General features: G+C 41.0%; 1 protein-coding gene across 3 annotated transcripts; it reads right to left on the bottom strand.

The window, feature by feature from the left end:
* Nucleotides 1-8800: 8800 nt before the first annotated feature.
* On the bottom strand, nt 8801-24591 carry LOC123991037 (sialomucin core protein 24-like). Of its 3 annotated transcripts, none has more exons than XM_046292164.1 (6): nt 24377-24591; nt 23366-23431; nt 14489-14590; nt 13868-13984; nt 13606-13686; nt 8801-13395 (listed from the first exon to the last, which is right to left on the bottom strand). In XM_046292164.1, exons 1-6 carry the CDS (start codon nt 24444-24446, stop codon nt 13220-13222), a joined length of 612 nt encoding a protein of 203 aa, XP_046148120.1. In that variant the 5' UTR covers nt 24447-24591; the 3' UTR covers nt 8801-13219. The 3 variants fall into 3 exon arrangements, with proteins under 3 accessions (XP_046148120.1, XP_046148121.1, XP_046148122.1); XM_046292165.1 differs by having other exon boundaries at nt 13868-13927; XM_046292166.1 differs by lacking the exon at nt 13868-13984.
* Nucleotides 24592-24845: the final 254 nt, after the last annotated feature.

Genomic DNA, 24845 nt, shown 5'->3' with positions numbered 1-24845 from the left:
TGGTGATCCATTTCTGTCAGTGCCAAGAAGTCGAGGGACTGGAGGGAGGCATAGGCTGAGATGAACTCTGCCTTGTTGGCTGCAGATCGGCAGTTCCAGAGGCTACCGGAGACCTGGAACTCCACGTGGGTCGTGCGCGCTGGGACCACCAGATTAGGGTGGCAGCGGCCACGCGGTGTGGAGCGTTTGTATGGTCTGTGCAGAGAGGAGAGAACAGGGATAGACAGACACATAGTTGACAGGCTACAGAAGAGGCTACGCTAATGCAAGGAGATTGGAATGACAAGTGGACTACACGTCTCAAATGTTCAGAAAGTTAAGCTTACGTAGCAAGAATCTTATTGACTAAAATGATTAAAATGATACAGTACTGCTGAAGTAGGCTAGCTGGCAGTGGCTGCGTTGTTGACTTTGTAGGCTAGCTGGCAGTGGCTGCGTTGTTGACACTACACTAATCAAGTTGTTCCGTTGAGTGTAATAGTTTCTACAGTGCTGCTATTCGGGGCTAGCTGGCTAGCTAGCAGTGTTGATTACGTTACGTTAAAAGAACGACAACAATTATCTTTGATACACAGACGGCTATGTAGCTAGCTATGTAGCTAGCTACGATCAAACAAATCAAACCGTTGTGCTGTAATGAAATGAAATATGTGATACTACCTGTGGAGCGAAGCGGAATGCGACCGGGTTGTTGAGTGCGGAAGTTCTATTCAGTAGACGTTGGCTAGCTGTTGGCTAGCTAGCAGTGTCTCCTACGTTAAGGACGACAAATAGCTGGCTAGATAACCTCAGTAAATTAAGATAATCACTCTAAGACTACACGCTCTAAACTACAGAATTATCTTGGATACGAAGACAGCAAAGACAACTATGTAGCTAGCTAACACTACACTAATCAAGTCGTTCAGTTGAGTGTAATAGTTTCTACAGTGCTGCAATTCGGTAGACGGTGGACGTATGCAAGCTGGCTAGCTGCTGGGCAGATAGCAGTGTAGACTACGTTAGGACGACGAAATACAAGTTGCAATAGAAGTACTGTTTCACTATGTTGTCCTCTTTCTTTTCCTTTTTCTTCTGTCCTTCTTTTGTCCTTATTTTGTCTTCCTTTCTTCTGTTAACTAGATATTTTTTGTTGTTATTCTTTGTAAGCTAGCTAGCTTCTTCCAGGAGAGTCCCTAGCAACTGCTTAGCAACAAGTAAACAATTCTGCTAGCAATTCAGCTAGCTAAGATAACTGTACAATTTTATGAAAAATAGTTAATTTTTCAAAAGCCTGTCTTTTTGGTTTGTTCCTTGTTTTGTCTTCTATTGAGTCTTGCAGTTTTCTCTTGATTTTTTTGATGTACTTCACTCTAAAAAAACATTTAAATCTCAATATATACAGGAGCTCATTTTTCAGCAGCTGCTCAATTTAGAACTCCGGAACATCACTGTTAAACCACAAAGCAGCTTTCTCTTTGACCCTCGCCCTCTTGCTCTCTCTGTCACCCGGATACACTTTTGGACACAAACATGAATTAATCCTGGAACCTAACAGGGTTTTGTCTATAATGAATATAATCCTATAATCCCATATCGTCATGAGCTGTTCTGATGGTTTGTTCTTATAGACAGATCAACTTTTATCTGGAGAGGATACAGGCTCTGTTCACCAACTTATGTAAAATTACAAATCATTTATGGCCTATTCTATAGGGTGCATTGTTTAACCTATTTTCCCATGCATGCAACAAATGGCAATATTTATAATAGTCAAAGACACCCTTATGATGATTAACACGGCAAAGTTTCCCTATGCACTGATACTGTTATTTATAGTTTTTAAACGACCAGTATAATTATGACAGAAAACAGGAGATAGGGTCAAGATCAGAGATTAGGTTATTGTCATTTTCCTTTAGTGCTTTGCTGGTTACATAGTTATTGACCATGTTCAGTAGTCAATAATACAGTTGCTAGGAGCCCCTTCAGCATTATGATAGTGTACAGTAATCTCCATCCATTGCAGCCCACACCTGTCAATGGTGATCCATTGAGATCAGAGGTGTGCACAGGGCATAATAACCAGACAACAACAAAAAAAAGAGCTCACTCTGCCTAGCTACACGATTAAAGGTATTATGACTGTAGGCTAAACATATTGCTACAGACCAACTACTCTTCCTACATGATGTATATTTATAAACAGTAAGACGATGTAGACTAACTGTCACGTTCTGACCTTTATTTCCTTTGTTTTGTCTTTATTTAGTATGGTCAGGGCGTGAGTTGGGGTGGGAAGTCTATGTTTGTGTTTCTATGTTTTTTCTATTTCTGAGTTTGGCCTGATGTGGTTCTCAATCAGAGGCAGCTGTTTATCGTTGTCCCTGATTGAGAAGCATATTTAGGTAGCCTGGGTTTCACTGTTGGTTTGTGGGTGTTTGTTTCCTGTGTCTGTGTTTGTGCCACACGGGACTGTTTCGTATATATTCACTTTGTTATTTTGTATTGTGTCATGTTCAGTTTATACTATTAAAACATGGACACTTACCACGCTGTGTTTTGGTCCGATCCTTGCTACACCTCTTCAGACGAAGAAGAGGAAATCTGTCATTACACTAAGACTTTAGAAAACAGACTGGGACATAGAACACCACGAACAACTGCATCATTGGCAACAGTAGTGGTACAGCCGCTGCCGCATCAGAGCAGCACCACATCTGTCGACCTTGCAATGCGCATTCTCTAACCTGGACATTCCGTAGCAGCCAAAAGCAACACTCTCTGACATCATCGAAGGGGCACCGCATGGACAGCATGAGTAGATGGGCCAGGATGTCCTTCAGGTCGCTGGTGCGGTGAACTACGGTAGCTGGAGGAGAGGGAACAGTAGCTGGTATGGGTCCCTCACCTCCTGGCTGATGTGCTCCATTGCCGTGTCTCTGGATCTCGCGTCACGGCTGCCCAGCGTGTCCCATCTGGCCGTGGCATCCTGATCCGGGATGTCCATGGTATTCGGATTGTCTTTCTCGTGGCATATGAAGTGGACAGTGGTATAAAGTACATAAGTAAAAAATACTTTAAAGTACTAAAGTCGTTTTTGGAGGTGTCTGTACTTTACTATTTATAGTTTTGACAACTTTTACTTAATTCCTAAAGAAAATGTTGGAGTGTGCCCCTGGCTTCGCTTAATTAATATAAGGAATTTGAAATTATTTATACTTTTACTTCTACTTCTGATACTTGAGTATATTTAAAACCAAATACTTTTGGACTAATATAGTAGTATTTTACTGGGTGACTTTAACTTTTACTTGAGTAACTTTCTATTAAGGCATCTATACTTTTACTCAAGTTTGACAATTGGGTACTTTTTCCACCACTGGAAGTGCATGAAATGCTAACCGTTGTCAAATACTCAGATGCTAAAATATTTTATCTATAGCCTACCACCAAATGCATTCAATAGACAGCAGCTAGTACAAATATTCATGAATGTTCTTGACAAATATGTCAAAACTTGAACAATGTGACTGGAGGGTTTCCCCCTATTATGCAAAAGAAAAGAACACATTTTGACTGAATAAAAAGGACATTGTTTGCATTGTCAAGATATGTGTCTAAAGCTGAGGGAATGAACAAAAATGCATATCAATGGACAATGCAGAACAGTTTTCTGAACACTCTGTGTGAAAGCCAGTCGTTTGTAAACCAGAAGGTTAATGCCAACAATGGAAGCCTGCTTTTACAGTAGCACTATTGCAGAGTACAGCAAGCTAGCTGTACAAATCTAGCTAACGTTAGCTGTTTTGCAGTTCGTTAGCAGCTTATAATGTGTTGTGCAAAACAAACACACAAAAAACATGCTTCCTATGTACTTCGAAAAGGCTTGGCACTGGTCTAACAGTATCCATAACACAGCCATTGTTTTAGTGGTTTCATTAGCTAGTTGTAAACATGTGGTATATGGTTTACAGTTGGTTAGCTAGCCAAATGGTCCATTCAATCTGTTCTTGCTCTCTCGGTCTCGACCCTTTTATGAACAGTGAATGGTTACAAACACCTATTGAGTACAAATATATATTTTAGCATACCAGCAGTTATATACCGTAGCCTCATCTTTCAGTACATCTTGCAAACGAAGGGTGTCATAGACAAATACTTAGTTAATTTACATTATTTCCACAGTTCATGCGGCAGTGAGACACCAAAAAGCATATTTCATTACTACAGAGCAGCAACTTGGAACTAATTTAACAAATTGAAAATTAATCTTGATATGTAATCCCCCTGTCTGTTAGGTTTATGTATTCTTGAGGGTATATTTCTGTTTTTTGTATTTGTTGTGTTCATAAAAAATTGTATACAATAAAATGTAAAAAAGCAGCATCTTGGGTTGACACTTGATTGGCAAGACTTATGTCCAATGGTCTGCTCTGTAACCAAATATAGGCAGATCTATCCAGATTTTGGCCAATAGCCATTGTGAAAGGCGGCCAAAACCCACTGCAGGGGAAACATGGATGTTTGTTTCTATTAGCAATCGGACCCATTCAAAAATGGGATGAAAAGAAATAACAAACTACACCTCCCAGCAAACATAGTGATTGTTGCTGAGCAGAGGGCCCCCTTCCCCTTGTTTATTAGAAATGTATAATAACACAATTTTAGAAGTGCACAATTTTAGAAGTTCTATTCTATATATCAGGTGACACACAGATGCATTTAAAATACTGTTTGCAACAGTGCCAACATTTACAACTCTTTGAATATAGAAATGTGCATTTTTTCTATTTGAAGATATAGAGTCCTTCACAATGGTATGGATAACTGAGGAACACTCAACTCTGTTATAAGAGAACGGAGTTGAGCATTCCTCAGCTAGGGTATGGAGAGAATAACATCATAGTTTGAGGTTTTTCATCATTTGGACTAATCATTGTGAAAACATTCAGTCTGTGATGGGGAGAGTACCACAGTGGGACGTGTGCAGACTGATGTCCCGTTCACGACTGTCACCAGATGGCAAGTGTCAGACAGACATGTTTTTCCGTTTCTTTATACATGTACACACACACACACAACTCACAAAACCCAAACCTGTGTGACACATGCAGAAATCTGCCATTTTTTCTGCATCTCATCATCATCAACATCTGCAAACAGGCTGCTCCAGCTTTGACAACTTTCTGAAGGTATGAAAATATAATTAATCATAATTTTCTACATGGCCAAATATTGAGCTAAAGTTGCTTGAAGTGGCAATTCAATTGATTTAATTATGGATCCAGACTGAATCAAAGAACAAAGGTGTTTTCAATTCTTGTTAGACTGATAAATGAAAAATGTCAGATATGCCCCTGTTCCAATCCCCTTTGATTCATCATATATTATATTAGTAGATTAAAAGTTAATCTCTCAACTTGTCTCTGATGAGGTCAAACCAAAGAAGAAGAAATCCAATGACGGCCTACACCGGCCAAACCGGGACGACACTGGGCTAATTGTGCGTCGCCCTATGGGACTCCCATTCACGTACAGATGTGATATAGCCTGGAATCGAACCAGGGGCTGTAGTGATGCCTTTTGCGTCACTCGGAGCGTATAGGGGTCCTTCAGGACCCGCTTAGGGAAGCACACAAACAAAGCATTGTTGGTTCCTCATTGTGGTTTTTACATGTCAGCTTCTGCGTGGCCAAATGTCAAAGATATTTTATTAGAATGATTGTAGGGTAACATTTGTTACTTGTATTTGTAATGTATGTTTGTTTGTCATACACATTGTACATGCACAAAAATAGTCCGTTTGTAATGATTTAACTATTGTGACATTTGTATGTTTTTGTCTTATAAACACTCTTAATATAACAGCATCAGACTATTTTCTTATGTTCTAAATTAGTCAGATTTTAATGCAACTATTCAAGCCAGATTTGACAACACTACTTCAGTCCAGTGCTTTGTGGCTTAATGGTCACATACAGTCAATATCCACTAGATGGCAATCTTTCTCCAGGATAGGAAAATAGATGCACAGCAAGGCCTCCAGTTCTACTTCAACACATCAGTCAGTAATTGATTACAGCTTGTTGTGAAATTATGAGTTCGGTTTAGGGACATGGAGACTTATATTTGTTTACAAACAGATACACAGGCGTTGTCTCAGTCTCAGACACATAATTACCAAAGAAACTCCCCAGATGCCCCCAAAAAACAGTGGTCCAACTATTAATCGACCCCAACTTTGGTCCTGACCTGCAGGTGTGTGTGTGGTAATAGGGCAGTGGTCTGCTTTCTCTGGTCTACTCAGGGTTCAATTAAAAGCAAAATCTAAATTGTAAAAAAGTGAAAATGGGGATCTGGCAGGGCTGGTCTCTAACCCTAGCTGAAATGGAATGTACAGGGCCCTGAGTCATGGGAGAAGGGGCTCAGCTGACACTCGTTGTTTTTACCAGCCGTATGATTCGCTTCCATATCTCTGCCATCACTGGGTTCTGGTATATTCTGTGTGATTCGGAGCTCACTGCATCACTCTGCACAGAGAGGGGATAAGAGAGCATTACTGAATCCAGTGTTTTGTTTCGTACTTCCTTATTAGATTGTCGACTAGCACTGGGAGCAGAAATCAAGTTAACTCAGATGAGCCCTGGCCTTTCTCTCCTCTCCTTCCTTCTCTCTATCATTCCATCTCTCTCACCAGTTACCTCTTCCACCACCAGCTTTACCCACTCCCTTACTTTCTCTGATTTACTCCCCCTTCTCACTCTCTCAACCTCCTAATCTGGTTTCACTTTCCCTCCCTCTCCTGCCCTATCTGAAACTGGCCAGTGGACAAGACAGAATGGTTTTCAGTAGCAGCCAGAGGGGAAGCCCAGAGAAATGTCTGTATTGTTACAGTGCCAGGCATGTTGCTGTGGGTGTGTGAAAGTCCCAAAACACAGTCCCTGGACAATTGGCACTCAAGGTCTTTTCAAATTATAATAAAATAAAAACATGAAAAATAATAATGGTCTTTTTTTCTGACTGTTTGGGTTACTGACCATCTCTAAACAGTAACTAAAGTGAAGCATGTTGACTTGAATGATTTCACAAGACAAATTCCCTGTCAGTGAGTTGATCAGTAATCAAGAATCTGATAAGACTGACTGGGAGATTTTGCCCTCTTCTGTATAAGGGCATCTGGGGACATAGATCGGAGATGGATTTGACTAAAGTAAAAGAACCATGTGGCTCACCAACCATCCATGTCCACTGCACACTAAAAGGCGCTGCATGGTTATTCCAAAGTGGCCGTTTAGCATTTACTGCGGTGCAGCCTCTGCAGATGTTAGGGCTTTCAGAGCTATTGTAAAGGAAGTTGTCAAAGTTGTCAATAGTTTATACAGGACGTACCACCCCTACCTACCTTCAACCAATCATGTCAATACGGAGCTACGGAACCCTCTGCATTGTTACAAAATTTGAGAGATGCACAGGAAGGCAGTATGGAGCTTGATTTGGCCTCTTGCTTGCCTCCGGAGGCTCCACAATTGCATCCCACCCTCCATACAAAGCCTCCGGCCACATTTTCAGATTAAGCATAAATTGTCTTTAAGTGCAGGGCGTAAGATTGTTAGTGTTGGAAAGATAGAAAGGACAGAGTATTTTGTGTCCAAAACACCTCGTCTTTCCTGTAAGGAAAAGAATGCCAGCCTCGAGTGCTGCTCCTGAACAGACTGAAACCCTCTAAAAGGCGATGCATTGGTAGATGATGGAGCAGCGCAGATCTGTTGTGAAGTTGTCAAGGAAGTGAGTTTGTTCAGGACCTCTCGCCAACCAAACTTGTCAATGCTGAGCTATACGGAGCCATCTGCATTGTTACAACATTTGGGAGGCGCATGGCAATGCAGTATGGAGCTCAATTTGGCCTCTGGAGGCTCCGCAATTGCTTCACGTTGTCCATAAGGAGCCCCCGACCCCATTGACAGATCAAGCATAAATGATCTTTAACACAACGACAGCGCAGGCACACACAAACACCTTCAAAAATGCACATGAACTTATTCACACACGCTTTCTCTCCCAATAGCATTTTCTGCTAAGTAAGCAGGACTTGTGACCCTGGGAACTGACCAAATATCCTGTTAGTTTGAGAGAGTGGACAATAAACTGGATGTTTGAGGAAAAAAAGGAGTGTGAGAGAAAGAGGGGCAAGAGTGAGTGACACCTTTGGTCCAATATGTGCCAGTATGGCTCCTTAATGGGTAATGCAGCCTTAACTCTGTCAATAAGTCAGTCATATCAAGGTCATTGTTTGCATACACAGCCAGTGGTAGAGATCCTGTTGTGTGTGAGGACACTAAGTAGGAGCGATAGAGAGAAGGGGTAAAAGAGAACAGTATTTTTCTGGCCAGGATTTGCCCCTACTACCCTGGATAGGCACAAGACAGGTGTGCATGTCTATGTGAGAGACAATGCTGCAGAATAAATCAGTAAAAACCCATTGCCTTTCTACAGGAGTTGTGGGCAAATTGACCCCTCCAGCACACAGCTAGACCACCAAGCCAAGAGTGATCTGTGTTTATGTTTGACTGTCGCCGATGTCCACATCTTCACTCTGGGGCACCGAATGCAGTTGGCACTTCTTATTAGTCCAGCAGCTAATCTCTGAAATCTGTAACTTCTGCTGCTGAGCCAACCTGATAAGAGGTTCAAACTCAAGGCCTTGGTTACCAAACGGTTTCAGTGTAGAGCCCATTGTAGCAGTCTTGGTTTGTGATTTACAGCATGTTGCACTGCATTCTGAATAAGTTGCAGCAACAGTAAATACACAAAGTCCATGTTCAACAATAGTCAAACTTTATTGAATTTAACATCTTCAAGCTAATGGCAAAACTAATAAAAGAAAACAAGGCAAATCAAGTTCCAGGCAAAATGGATATAAAACAAGCATAAAACAGTAGCAGGCATCATGGCTAAATATAACAGCAACTGTACGTGTACATATTCATCTGCATCTTTGTGCACATGAGAGCAACACAGAAGAATCATTCCAGAAGACCTAGAACCTCTTATTTAACTGGACTAAAATCAAGGTGATAGAAAGTAAAACTCAATTTTAAAAGCTCTATAAACATAAGCTTCAGAGCTTCACACAGAAAATGGTGGCTGCTCCAGAGCCATAGACATGTAAACATCAGCAAACTGGGTTTGAGATGTACAATAGTAATGGGTGCCATTGTTCCAAAGACAGCTACATTCTCAGGTCAAGAATGTAAATTTAATTCTATGTTGGAATGTAGCCAAGTCATAGAACACAACAATTTGACATGCCTTTGAATCTGGCCAGCTGACCCATTCTTGTGTCTGGTTTAAGCTCGCAAAGTCAAGCATGACTGAGAAAACAAAGACATTTAAAGCTGCTCTCACCACTCAAAGCATCTTTGATTGAATCTTTACAAGGGGTCTGGAAGTGCGGAGTCCCTTTAATATCTACTGGGTGTACTATCAAGTTAAGACAAAAATACAAATCTTAATTTATGTTCAACCGAGTAAGGCACTTTTCTTGAAAAGGTGCATGGAGAGGGGCCAGGCCATGTGACTTAGTTTGCCCGAGGTGAGGAAAAAAAATTGTATCTGAATATTTGTATCATTTGCTATGGGTACTGGCAATGTCATGTGACAAACACTGAAAGAAAATACTCACTGCTACATTGTGTGTTCCTACAGCATGCACACAGTTTAAATCATAGTGTCCTTAAGACCATGGCAAAATGAGAAATAATGGTGAAGTAACACTCAGAATGCTCTATGGATTCACAAATGCTTATCAGTTGCCTTCACCTGACATTTGGCCATTAACGTTCCTTTGTGTGAGTGAGAGTAGAGGACTCAATGTTCAGCATACTGTGAATGCAGACAAAGCAAAACTAGATTTGTACATCTGACTTGCCATAGGTTGGGGGGGGTTGTCTTTGGGATGTAGCCTAATGCCATCGGGTGACTGCAGATTAATCTTTAAAAGGCAAACCTAAGGTGATCAAGAACATACATTAAATCAGGGCGAATGAACGACAACGGGCACTTTTAAATTACACTGAGTGTTCCATACAAAGCAAGGTGATATTTTTTCATAATTATGAAAATATTGAGCTAAGAGTTCTCACAACCATTCATACATTTTTGGCAGCAACAGGAAGGCAAAAAGTACAAAACAAAACAGTCAGTGCCGCACTCCATTTTCCATGCCAAGACTGAGAACTTCGACATTAACACACATTGTTCAGGCATACTCTTCTCTACCAAATTGTTTGACAAATTAATCAAGTGGTTCTTTTTCTTTTAAGTGTCTGAAGCCCCAATAGCATAATTCACCAGAAAATATTACATTTCCATTTGTTTGACATGCATTAATGCAGAAAAAAAGAAGCCATTGCAAGTGAATGCTACTGAAAAAACTCAAAGAATACTCAACCTTGCCTTTACAGGATTGAAAGTTCAAACCTTTAAGGTAAATCAACTGAATGACATGATAGCTTTATGTACAAAGGGGACAAAGTCTAGCAGCAAGCTAATCAAAAAACTAGACCCATACTGTTTGCGCTCTAAACTTGGGAAACTTAGTCACTGCTTTTCTGTAGTTCAACACCCATCTCCTCTCCTTGGCACTACATTATTTTTTTTTTATTTTTTTTTAAAGGTGCCTCAATGGTGAGAAAAGAAAACTTCCAAAATGCAAAGGACAATGTCTCAACATTAAAAGTTCAGGGACCAGTTATTATTAAGTCAGTTATTTGACACTTTCAAAACTCTATCCAATTTTTTTGCATGACTCCAGAAAACATTAATTTACTAACTATGCTTAAAATGACTGCCTGGGGAGGACAGCTCATAATATTAATGGCTGGAACGGCACGAATGGCATCAAACCATGTTTGAGATGTGATACTATATACACAGATTCTGCTCCAACCACTACGAGCCCATCCTCCTCATTTAAAGTGTCACCAATCTCCTATGCTCCTTTGAGACCCCTCTATCAAAGTCAGAGTTCTCTTCTTCATAGCAATGGTAGCCAAAATAATGGGCAACTGGGCATTTTTAATACATGACCCTAATCCTGATGAGCTGTTAATTGCTTTTTTTTTTTAACCAAGGAACCCCACCTGTGTGGAAGCACCTGCTTTAAATATACTGTATCCCGCATTCATGCAAGTGTTACCTATAAATGCCTTTCCACCGTTATTATTTTTAAAAACACCGGTCATTAGAATAGGTGTGTGTACAATATGAGGGGAAACTAGTATTAGGGAGCTGTGTGGAACTTAAGCCCTACATTTAATGAAACAAAATATATTCAGTCTGCATAGGGGTCACTTTTCAACCAATGCCATTCTAAATCAAATTAAACCTAATAGGTCTTCATCCATCCATCCATCCAAAACCAAGATGAGCAACTACTGTATCTATCTACTCTTCAATAATAAAAGGCTCTTCAGTACAGCTGGGATACTAGGGTTCTCAGGGTTGGGCTCAATTCCATTTCAATTCATAAAGTAAACTGAAATGTAAATCACTCCCAATCATTTTCTATGAGGAAAATGTGGAATTTCAGTTTACTACCTGGGTTGGCTGAATTAAAATGGAACGGAGGCGGGTGGTTCTGTTCTCGCGATACTGCTCCTGTCCTGTGTCCAGACTGCTTTTACTTCACGACAATCAAGCCTCCGCCAGGAGGAAGAGGAGCATCATCATAAATCTCCCTCATTCCCCCCACTTTAAGTAACAGACATTTAACATTAAAGGCACTTCCAATACTGTCAGCATCAAGGTGCATGCTGTCTTTTCTTCCAACTCAATAATTTATACTTCTGATTGATTTATCACTCCCATATATTTACCACAATATTTTATCTGCAGACCCCTACAACCGTGTCCTAAAGACTTGGCTCATTGTGATTTCCTTCCTGTTAAAGGAAGGTGGTGGGTCAAGGGGTCATCTCCAGTCTAGTGGTCCGACTCATCACTGCAATCTGTTTGGCTGAAGTCGGTAAAGATTTGGGGGGGGAGTTAGGGGTTGACTTGTGTTTATTGCATTGAGCTGCTCTTTTGGCAGTGTGTATTGTTTGCCAAACACACACACAGCACTGAGTCTTAACACCAAGAGAGCCCAACTCATCCGCCACTTAAGACGGGGGAAATCTACTTAAGCAGGGCTCTACTCTGACTTGTGTGCACCTAAGTTGAAAAATGTAGGCACACAAATACATTTAATAGCACAATGCTAAATATTTGAGGTAATAACGCTAGAATTATAATTTCCTACGTGCATTGGTGCTCCTAAATACATTTTTAAAAATCCAGTTCACACAGCAAAATATTTACACGCATATGTGAGTAAAGTGGTCACACTAAGGCCCTGCTTAGAGGATGGACCATTGCTTATAGTTCTCCTTTTATTCTTACTTTAACAGGCATCTCTGCCATCAGATGAATACAAACTCTTCATAAAGGAGTTGTGAAAACACCTACCCAGATCTGTCCCATGACAAACAAGAAAAAAAGCTATGCTATATCATACAGTCATTTAGTTCCAAAAAAGAAAGGGGGAGGGGACCTCAAACAGTGTTTCCAAAGCATTACCAAGGTGCATGAACAAGCTAGTACTCCAACACTGTGGCAGCCCCACTATACACCAGCAGAATTGAAAGTTTACATAAATTACTATTGGGTCTATTAATGACAGGCCAGGCAGGTAAAACATTAAGATGAAGGGACAGGGGAGTGAAGCAGTAAACAAGTTTGCTTTTCATCCAGTCAGCACACAGGAGAATAGCCACAATGACTCACTGCAGGAGACGGGGGAGGGGGGTGTAGGATAGGAGAGGGGGAACGAGATATGGGTGGGTGGGGAGCGAGAAGAGGGGACGAGAGACGGGGAATCCGTAGTGATGTAATCCTCTGTTGAAGGCCCGAATGCCACTGCGCTGGAGTTTACTTCAGCTGCACCAGGGTGTGAGAATTGTGCAGCAAACTACGTACAGTAACAGATATGGCGCACTTGTGGGTGTACAGTTTATAACCTTGTGTGTATTTAAGCTACAGGCCTAAACCACAGGTTGGCACCGCAATGGCATTAGGCTTTTGGGAAAAACACTGATCGGAAAACCTGTGATAATCACAATGGCCAGGGGTTCAGGTTTGGGTGTTCATAGTGGGCCCCAGAGTAGGTATTGTGGTTGGTGGAAGTGGAGTGGGTTCTTCAGAGGGTGTGGTAGTTGCGGTCCTTGGACTTGCAGAACTTGTAGAGGAAGAAGACCACGGCCTGCAGGCCCAAGACCAGCACTATGCCCCCAATGAAGCTCGCTGCGTCAAATGTGGAATTCTTATGAGGCGCTGGAGAGGGCCCCACAGGTGATGCGGTGGTGACACTGACGTCTGCACAAGGAGGGAGAGCGCCAAGTTGGTTATTTCACTGTATGAGCCACTAGCCAGGGCTAAGTGGATATAGAACCATATTGATAATACACAGGTGGAATCCAGTTTTTATTCAGTAACACTTTTCTATGGAATCCTTGGTGCTCTACAAGCAGCCATAAATACAATTGTCTTGATTTCATACCAGGCTGGGCTGGCATGGGAACTTACTTGAAGCATGCGTTGCGGCAGAGACTGGGACGGTACCGTTAGTGGCAGGCAGGGCAGTTGGTACTGCAGTGGTCAGGTCAGCTGTAACCAGCGGTGAGATGTCAGTTTAGTATCATTTCACTAAATGCATATATACTAGACATACAAAAACAGTTGACCATTTCACCATATTTAAATTTGACATACAAAAACTCCCTCAAAAGAATCAAGTCACATAGTAAACATACAACGATTTGAAGGGAGCAGACGAGATGCTGGTTACCTGGGGTGGGCTCAGGCTCAGTGGTGCTGCTGTTAGTTGCATTGCTGGCCATATGGGTAACTGGAGCAGTGGTAGGAGAGTGGGAGATTGTGGGTGGGGCAGGGATGTCAGTTACAACTGTAGTAGCAACAGGTGGAGATCCCATTGAAGCGACGGACACCATGAGAGACAGGGTAAAAAGCAGGAAAGAAGGAGATCGCCAGGTTATGGCGGTGTCTATGTCTGAAAAGTCCCAAAATGATTCCTTCCCTTTCCTTCGTGCCTTCCCTTGTGATCTGACAGGGCTAGATTGGTGAATGTAATAGGGTGAATTAATTTAAACAGCTTTCACCCATTTAATCCTTTTGGACCAGTGGAAGGATGAGGGATGGGAGGAAGGAGCCATGGGGTGGAGAATGGCAGGGACAAAAGGAATTAGGAAAGAAGGGAAGCATTTTAGAGTGTTGAGACAAAGCAACTAAGACCACAGAACAAATATATAGAATCTCTACATATCTCTAGATCAGTCACTTACTGTTGAAGGTAGACTTGTCATGTTAACAAAGTGAGTCAGTGGAATGACAACATCTAATCCCTCTGGAGAGGCTTTTAATTGAACCAGGTGATGGTATTAGTCCTTACCTGAGCAGGTTTCATTAGAGCACTTGCCCACGGTCATGTTCTGACTATTTATGGACGAGATGTTGACACAGGAAACATTGGAGACAGTTGGAGTTTCTCTAACTGAACAGGGGGATAAAAGAAAAACACAAGCACAAATAAAAGATGTGATTGTTTCCTGTAGAGCACACACTAAGACAAGAAAATATATTCATGTGATCATTTCCAAAAGATTCCTTACACTAATCCTGACACCCCACGGAACACGAGCAGTTTAAAAACACAAGGATCACCTTTGTTTTCAGTCAAATTAATTAGCACAAGGTGAGATGTTAATTAAATGGTTGTCAGCTCAGGAGTCCTTCGGTGTTCCTTTTCCTAGTCCTCCTCCCTGGAAAGTCCTGAGTCAAAGCCCGTTCCCCCTCCGAATGCATGATCTTTCCATTACTGATTACTGTTACATTGTCAGAGTCAAGGGCCCTTTAGGGTGTGCATGTGTGACAAAAAAAAGTGAGATGAGTGTGGAGGTACAGGAAGAGACTTGAAAGGACCAGAAATCCTAGCCTCTGAGCAAATCCCCTTGCTCTGGACATCAGCTACAAGAAGTGACACGGACTAACTGTTAGTCTTCATTTAATCCTTAGTCTTAAAACAACCCCCCCCAAAAAAGATTTATACCATGGATCATTCAGCTGTTCGATTTCAAATTTTAGGACCCTTTAGCGTGTCACTTGAAACATTGCATTTGTCCTTGCTGCTATTAGCCCATAGAACACAACGAATAACAGCTTCTGACATGGATAAACAGATATTTTTTCTTCTTTCAGGGGGGGGCAGTGGCCATTACATTTTTTGGTACCCAGCTACCTTCAGTCATTTACATGTTTGTGAGAGACTCACCTTCCCTTAGAGGGGTCATAATAGTTATCTAGGCCAAACCGTTCAGACACGACAGACATTTTCATCTAGCTCTGCCACGTTTCACCACAGATGCAGAAGAGCGACATCGGCGGATGTGGCGGCTTGAGAGGCAGCCCAAAAAACAAAAAAACAGATAGCCAGCTTAAACTGACAAGATTGATGGGAGTTTTTTATGATGCTAATTACATTTCCGCAGGGGCCCATCAACTCTAAGGGGTTACTAAAGAGAGTAGGAGAGAGTTGTTCCATTGTCAGAGTCAAGGGTCCTTTAACAAGACATTGATTTTCACCACATTTATCATACAGTAAAAAAATTAGGTAGGGCTATACTTACTATTCTGTGACATCATGCACAACAACCACAGCCAAAACTGGAAAACTGAACCAAAACAGAAAATGTATGACAGCTCTTTGCTGAAAAAAAAACAAGTGTCTGATATTCACCTCTGTTTTGACACAGATCCTCATATGACCAATCTGGTCTGGCCTCACTATAAAAACAGTGTGAAGACAATTAGCCTAAGTTGACTTGCTGCTGCTCATAGCCAAACATTGACACGAACAGAAACCTTGGTGATCTTATACCCTTCCTTTTCTGTATGTGGAGTGTTGCCACTACCCTTGCAAAGTGTCTGTGACCCCACTACTATCAGTGTATCCAGCAGACATTCTATTGGCCGAGGGGGGTAGAAGGGTCCGTTACCTCACAGGCAGCTGTGAAAGTTGGAACTCACTCACATACATTCCAGAAGGATTATGACATGCTAGGGGCATCCAGTGAGAGAGCAGAGAGGACGCTTGTTAGAGGAGAAACACTTAAGGCTCATAATACCGACGCGTAAGTGCGCCTTCCGTTTTTCTTACATCAAGACCTTTAAGACCACTGAGCTAAACCAGCTGACACGTCACTCTGCGGCATTAAAATACAGCCTTCAGAACAAAATGGTGTCACTCTGACGGAAATGCATTGTGCACATGATATCCCTAAATCAAAGACTAATCTGATAATAACAGTGGGGTTGAAAAACTCACGACAGCGAGTTGGGTTATTACCTAGGCCTAAGTGAGCTGGGTCTGTAGTATACTTTAGAACTACCACCTTCATAGTAAGTCTGTCAGCTTTCAGATTTGCCGAGTTCATATCTAATAGGCGATCTGCGAGAAGCATTAGTTCAGTCCTAAGACCTACTGTGTGGTTAGAGAAGTTAGTTCGGGTGTGCGTTTAAGAGTGACTGGAGTAGTGGTGAAAGTTGTTTGTTCTGGTGTGTGACACACGGTGCTATAGGATTTTGTCTATGTCGTTGTGGCTGCTGAGAGGAGCGAATAGGAGCCACACACACTAAGAGCTAAGGCTGGGAATTGCCAGGGACCTTCCGAGACAATATAGTCACGATACTTCGGTGCCGATTCAATATGTATTGCAATTCTCACGATTCTGTGTGTATTGCGATTCGATACTGTGATTACATTGTGATTCAGTGATCTAAAAATATTGCTGCAGAGTGACGAGAGCCATGAGAAAATGTATTTTGATCAGACATGGAAATAGAAGTGCTGAAAACAAATTGGCTACGTACGTAATTTAAAAAAAATTAGAACAGGCTATGAAGGGAAAATACTGGAGTTTTGGTGCAGGTACAGCAGACTAGGGCTAAAATAATATTGCAAGTGTCAAAACAATAAAATATATTCAAAAAATCAAATATTTTCCCCCATCGCTACTAAGAACCCAAATCGGATTCCTTCTACATCTCCACACTCAGTTGTACAGGTGTCCCTGTACAAGATAAGATGTGCGCATTCACACGGATGTAGCACACAGATACCACACTCATTTCCTGTCACTGTTCCTTAACATTTTGAGGTGGTAGTCATGGTAACAGTCATTTGCAACAAAAAACTAATCCAAATAAATCAGACCCGCGCATCGAGACAGGAACTTAAGTGGGAAAATAACCTATTTTCATACTTGAGTAAAAGTAAAGACACAGTACCCTAATAAAAAAATTACAAGGAACAGTGAGTCATCCAGTAAAATACTACTAAGGTATCAAAAGTAAAAGTATAAATAATTTTACATCCCTTATATTTAGCATACCAGACACATGAACTTGAATTTTCCTGCTAAGCATTTGAAATGTAACAAGTACTTGTCAAAATTGTACAGATTAAAACATGCATTGTTTTCATTAGGAATGTAGTGAAGTGAAATTGTCAAAAATATAAAGCACTAAAGTATAGATATCCCTAAAATGAACATTAAAGTATTTTTACTTAAGTGGATCTTTCTATAAAACTAGGGTACGAGTGAGAATTTCTTGTGGAGGACAACTGTTTGGCGCTGTTTCAAAGTCAATAATACATTTGCCCTTTTTTTCCTCATGTAAATACATTAAGATATAAAAAGGGGAACACATGAGTTTAATCAAAAACCTATGCTTTGAGTTCCCATATTTGTAAAAAATCATGTGACAAAGCACTACCTTTCCTTATATGTATGATACTGTTTGTTATATCATATACTAAGCATTTAACAATTGAATTACACGTTGACCTTGATCCTGTGAAATTCCTGGATATTGCTGCTGGACTCTTTCTGTATGGAGATCTCGGGAAGTTTACTGGAACCTAATTCAACAGTTTTGTTTCCGTCCCTCTCCTCGCCCCTACCGGGGTTCGAAACAGGGAACCTCTGCACACAACAACTGACACCCTCGAGGCATCGTTACCTATCGCTCCACAAAAGCCACGGCCCTTGCAGAGCAAGGCAAACTACTTCAAGGTCTCAGAGTGACGTCACAGACACTATTAGCACGCACCCTGCTAAAAAGCTAGCCAGCCATTTCACACCGGTAACAATAATATTTCATATTTCCCTAGGTTACGATGTGAAAACAGTGTTCAAGGGCACAGATGTCAAAAATAATATGCGATTGCAAAATCCAATGATTCAAAACAGAAGTATCTTCAAATAATAGTTTGATGCGTGTTTGATGGGTTGGTCCTGTGTGGCTCAGTTGGTAGAGCATAGTGCTGGCTACGCTAGGATTGTAGGTTCGATTCCCACGAAGGGCCAATACGAAAAACTTTGCTTTGGATAAGTGTGTCAGCTAAATGACTCAAATGTAAATGTGTAGTTGTTTAGTTACGTGGTGACATTATCACACAACATCAGCTGATTGAGGAAAGGATTTTCTGAAAAATCTGTTGCAGAGCTTGTGTGATACTGCATACAATTTTAAAACAGCTAAAGTGCAGGAATTCATGTATCTCACGAGGATTTACAGAAAATGTTGGTGTCTAGGTTATGGCAGTCAAGATAAATTAGCCTACTTCATGGACGTCATGAAATCAAGATTCCTGATGCAAGATTACGATCCGTGTAGTTTGATCATTTATTTAGTGAAAACTGACAGTTTGTTTTTGCATAGGAAAAATAAAGAAAAACCTCAAATGTGGGTGGGGTTATATGTGGTCAAGTGCACAGCCAACACTTCCTGTACTTTAAAAGGTTCTGGTCACCCTTATAACTCCATTCTAGGAATCTTTTATCAATTAATAGCTGCCCATACCATGCCACAGTAAGAGTTCTCAATTTCTGCATTAGATTTACTGTGTATTTACTTTAATAAACTGCTGTTACTGTAAATGGTTAGCTGACTGACAGTATATCCTAGCTAACCATTGTTAATCTTATTAAATTATTCTATAGAGCCCAAAACTATCCATTGCTAGAATAGAGATATGCTCTAGTTATAGTTAGATGTGCAACCAGACTAACTAGCTAGAATGAAGCAAGGGATTGAATAGTAGACATGTAAATTAGAGGTCGACCGATTTAAAATCGGAATGGGCGATTTCAAGTTATGTTGCTTATTACATTTCCGCAAGGGCTCATCAACTCGAGGGGGTTAATAAAGCGAGCAGGAGAGAGTTGCTCCATTGTCAGAGTCAAGAGCCCTTTCTCTAACAAGACATTGATTTAACAAAAGTGCATTTGGGCAAAAAGCACAATCGTTGCAAGAATGTACCTAACCATAAACATCAATTGCCTTTCTTAAAATTAATACACAGAAGTATATTTTATTAAACCTGCATATTTAGTTAAGAAATCCAGGTTAGCAGGCAATATTAAACTAGGGAAAATGTGTCACTTTCTTGCGTTCATTGCACGCAGAGTCAGTTTGGGCCACCTGACTCGTTGCGAACTAATTTGCCAGGATTTTACATAATTATGACATAACATCGAAGGTTGTGCAATGTAACAGTAATATTTAGACTTATGGATGCCACCCATTAGATAAAATGGTTCCGTATGTCACTGAAAGAATGAACGTTGTTTTCAAAATGAGTTTCCAGATTTGACCATATTAATGACTTAAGGCTGGCATTTCTGTGTGTTATATTATAATCAAGTCAATGATTTGACAATGGTCTGACTGAGCAGTGGTAGGCAGCAGCAGGCTTGTAAGCATTCATTCAGGCAGCACTTTCCTGCGTTTGCCAGCAGCTCTTCGCAATGCTTCAAGCATCGCGCTGTTTATGACTTCAAGCCTATCTACTCCCGAGATTCGGCTGGCAATACTAAAGTACCTATTAGAACATCCAATAGTCAAAGGTATATGAAATAAAAATGGTAGGGAGAGAAATAGTCTTAGAATTTCTATAATAACTACAACCTAAAACGTCTTACTGGGGAATATTGAAGACTCCTGTTAAATAAAAGGAACCACCAGCATTCATATGTTCTCATGTTCTGAGCAAGGAACTTAAACGTTAGCTTTCTTACATGGCACATATTGCACTTTTACTTTCTTCTCCAATACTTTGTTTTTGCATTATTTAAACTAAATTGAACATGTTTCATTATTTATTTGAGACCAATTTTATTTTATTTATGTATTATATTAAGTTAAAATAAGAGTTTTATTTATATTTATATATATATATATATATATAATTTTTTTTTTTTTTTCAATCTACCGATTAATCGGTATCGGCTTTTCGGTCGACCTCTTTTGTACACAGACAGAAACCAACCACTAGCACAAGTGGATGTGAAAGAACAGCCAGATCTGATACTCAAATATGCGGGACACATGTTATATTCTTCTATACTCGTGGGGACCTAAAATAGGTTTGACACTTCAGAACAAACTTTCTAGAGATTATTTTGGGGTGGGGACTATGTAGTTCCATGTAGTGAATCTGTCATTCAATGCATTTGTATGGGCTAATAGCAGTAAGGCCAAAAACAATTAAAACATGTTTTGTATACTTCAAAGGGTTCTTAAAAATAAAATAAAATTGCATAGCAAAATTATCCTTGGTGTGACCTTAAAACAATTCCATAGAGCTTAGTAGTATTTTGGGTTGACAATTAGGCTATTATCGTTATATTTTACTGTTAAAATAGGCCTACAGAAATTGTATTTAATAGAGACTAATTTGCCTACATCTTTATGTGCACTAATATCACAGGCAAATTTATTTGGGGCGAATTCAACTCCTGAGAATTGTAAACTCCAAACACATTAGCGAGATCACTAACTATTGACATAATACCCGCTACAGGTAGCCATGTTTGAATCAAACAGTAAATTCAATGTCCTAAAAATAGTATAAATAATAAGAAAAATACTTTGCAGTTGCTGCCTACTACCCAATGAGTCCTATGCACTTTCAATGGCTGTTGAGCATTTCCCACGCTTCATATGTCAAAGCCATATCTTGGTTGCAAAACAGCTGCGATAGAGCTAAATACCTACAGAAAGCTGAGAACCTCTTCTCTTCAGTGGCGGCAGTGACAACAGCATTTGCTTCCAACGCTGTAGATTGCGTTTCCCAGCATCTAGATTTTTATTTCTCTGCCTAGTCCTAATACATTTTTTTCTCATTCCTCTATTCCCGCTCGTCATCTTCCTGACATTCGACCAGTCTTCTCCAGTCTCTGGGATTGGAACAGTCTTCATCGAGGTCCACACAGTGACATGGAGAGTGTGTGTCCGAGTAGAACACACAGAAGTCTGTTATGCACCATTGTTCAGGCCTACTAGAGGCCTTTCAGAAAGCATCCCAAATACATTCACTCTCTCAAACAGTGACAAGCTCCGAGGGCCTAGATCCAGCTCAGTCCTCATTCCACGTAGTCAAGGAGGCTAGTATGCCTGGAACATGGACTATAAGCAAAACTTACCACACCCACAACTGACAGTATTTTAGGGGACTGTCTAGTTGGTTTGCAATGTTGGTGTTAATTATGCAGATCATGACAGACAGAGGCTCTTTATAAAAACATCCCACAACCCTTGGTAGCTTAAGTGGCTCAACCTCTTTTTTTAAAAACACAAGCGGATTTGCTTGGGTTCTTCCGAGTATCACACACACGGGGGAATGACACAGCTGTTCACTGTTATCATTTAGCAGCGCTCATATGGGCTAGGATCTGAGCTTGGCTTAGAAAATCCCATTTACTGGTCTGATAACATCCACAGGCAAACAAATAAAGCAGTGGCTTGGACTAAAATGCCACAGTAACAGGCAAACTGTGAGAGTAGAGTTGGTGGGAGAGGAGAGCTTGGTTGAGTCAGTTGGAGCAGCAAACAACCTCAAAGCAATAGGCTGGCTATATAAAGACTGTTATACTGCATACTGTACGACTCAGGCCTATAGGAGCTTAATATATCACACAATCGACCAAAGCAAAGACCGAAGCCTAACAACAAACATCTCCATTGGAGATCCCATACACACACTATCCTGCATAGTCAAGACATTTCTCAAGTCTGACCGGCACTCCCATTATCATAATGAGATTACTACGTAGAAAAGTGTTCTTGTCCAAAGACCATGATATATTTCTCTACTCTAAAATGGCTGGTGCGAAAGGGATTAAGGCCAAATGTCCTAAGCTGACACTTAATGGAGGACACAAATGTGTCTGTTCACTGCCTTGCGCAACCTGCCCATTGTCCAATTCCTTTTTGTATTTTACCCCTTTTTTAGTGGTATCCAATTGGTAGTTACAGTCTTGCCTCATCGCTGCAACTCCCGTACGGACTCAGGTGAGGCGAAGGTCGAAAGTCATGCGTCCCATGAAACACGACCCACCCAAGCCTTACTGCATCTTGACATAATGCCTGCTTAACCTGAAAGTCAGCCACACCAATGTGTCGGAGGAAACACCGTACACCTGGCGTCCATGTCAGCATGCACGCGCCCGGACCACCACAGGAGACGCTAGAGTGCGATGGGACAAGGACATCCCTGCCGGCCAAACCCTTCCCTAACCCGATCGAGCCTGGGCCAATTGTGTGCCACCTCATGGTACCCCCGGTAGTGGCCCGGCTGAGAGTGAGTCTGGACTCCAACCAGGATCTCTAGTGGTACAGCTAGCAACTGCAATGCAGTTCCTAAGACCACTGCGCCACTCGGGAGGCCCGTCCAATTGCTTTTTTACCTGCATCTCAAAATAGCTCAATCTTGATCCTTTGGAATTACTTGGTCAAAATGCAGGCGCCAGTGACTTATAATCTACCTGAAGAGACTGGTACTGTCTGGTAGCTCAATGATCATAACCCCAAAATACAGTACATGGCCTAGGAAATTATAAGGCTTACACATTAAGGACAAAATGTATGCCTCTTGATTACAATATCGCACAAATGTAGAAAATGATCGACACTGCCATACCGACCACTTACCGCAGGCATTTTGTGGATATCGTTCATAGACTATACTAGAGAAATGTGTAGCTTGATACATTTCCTAATATGGGTGATTGTTAATGGGACAATTGACAGCTACAACCATCAAACCAGTAGCAGCAGTATAAAGGATAATGCTATTTTTAAAAAAGTGGTGCACATTAATGTTATAAACTTAGCGTTCCATTTGTTATTACATCAATTCAGGCAATTTATCATAATATGGATTTTTGCCCATATCACCCAGCTTTAACGGGTAGGTACTACTTACATGTGCAGTTCAACCATTGACAGTCACCGACACAAGTGTCACAAGCGAGTTCAGCACATCCATCATCTGAAAGGGGAACCATCAATCAACATACAAGTAATTAGAAGTGTATACAAAGGTTAGTTGTAATAGACCAGAATTGTCACCAATGAGGGAATTAGCCCAACCTAATTGGACTTGCCAGGGAGATATTTACTTAATAGGCACATTAGATACTCATCAACTGTAAGCACGTTAGTCACAGGGAGCAGTAAAGTTATTTAGATAGGATTTCTGGTAGATGAATGCCTACGAGGTGAGCCTGGTCATGTCAATCGCCAACGTTGGTTTATGACATGTAAAACACCGGTTCATGTAACTAATGGAAATAAGAGAGGGACTGAGAAACCCGCTGTCCCAATGACGGACATTAAAATGTATTGCCCCTCTGTCCGTGTGACTTATGTAGCTTGACCTGTGATATTTTTTTTGCAAATATAGCTATAGATAACGCAATATAAATTAAAATGTGACGCAAGGATGACAGGCAAGCAAGGGCCATCTGGCCAACATAAGCTGGCCATTTCACTAACCACCCATCTTCTAAATTATGTTGTCCAAAGGGACAATAATCAAAACTCTTATTAAACAAATACATATGTGCCTGTTATTTCAGGGTTTGCTGACTTCAGCAATGTAGTCCTAAAAGCGAACAGTAGCAGCTATGACGAAATCAAGCAGCCCACGTTGGCTGTGTCGCTCGCAGTCTGAAAAAAAGACTAGAGGGCTAGCTCAGCTGCCTAACGTTACACATCTACCATTAAGAACGAACAAACTTGACAACACGTATGCTTCCCACAAATCGTTTAGAAACAGTTTGATGTCACATTCGGGGCAACTAGAACGAAAAATGGCATAAATATGCACTCAAAAACGGCTCGCGCATTTATGTATACGAGCTAGCGCTTAGCTCGCAGGCTTTCTTATGCAGAGCGCAAAAACAAGCTGTGCTTTACTAGGTCGCAAACTTACCTACGCTCGCAACTGTTGTTGCAGCTACCAATGCAAGGACTAATGTAACGTAAACAAGTTTTAAGTACATGTTTAATTTATATTTTCCACCAACTTGTTCGTCGTTCCACCCGATTTATGGGGAGTCGCGAGAGAGATCTGATTTCTGCTGGATACGGGTATTCTGACGCTGTTGCTATCTAACTGGCGACTTCCTTCTACCAGAGATATTCACTTTTGAGGAGATGGGAATTGTACTAACGCCTTTTGTGTCTTTGCCCAAGGGTTGTCAATGGGCCGCGCGGTGTATTCTGGGAGATTTTGGCACAGGTGCTTATCGGAGTCAATTAGGCGCTTTCTCCCAAAAAATAAATTACGTGAACGAAAAGTACAATATTATAAATATTTTCTGAGATGAGATGCGCAATTTATTCTCTGAAATATCATATAGTTTTGTAATCGTAATATTGCGTACTTTCGACGAAAACAG

The sequence above is a fragment of the Oncorhynchus gorbuscha genome, linkage group LG12, assembly GCF_021184085.1.
Source record: "Oncorhynchus gorbuscha isolate QuinsamMale2020 ecotype Even-year linkage group LG12, OgorEven_v1.0, whole genome shotgun sequence".
Classification (NCBI taxonomy): domain Eukaryota; kingdom Metazoa; phylum Chordata; class Actinopteri; order Salmoniformes; family Salmonidae; genus Oncorhynchus; species Oncorhynchus gorbuscha.
Note: the sequence above shows the minus strand (reverse complement) of the source record. Positions and strands in the feature narration are given on the sequence as shown.

Excerpts from the sequence above, each read along its gene's own strand:
- LOC123991037 (XM_046292164.1), bottom strand. The coding sequence starts at position 24,446 with ATGTACTTAAAACTTGTTTACGTTACATTAGTCCTTGCATTGGTAGCT. Across the intron at positions 23,432-24,376 it reads AACAACAGTTGCGAGCGTAG|ATGATGGATGTGCTGAACTC; the intron begins GTAAGTTTGCGA and ends TTCCCCTTTCAG. Across the intron at positions 13,985-14,488 it reads CTCTAATGAAACCTGCTCAG|TTGTAACTGACATCCCTGCC; the intron begins GTAAGGACTAAT and ends TTGCTACTACAG.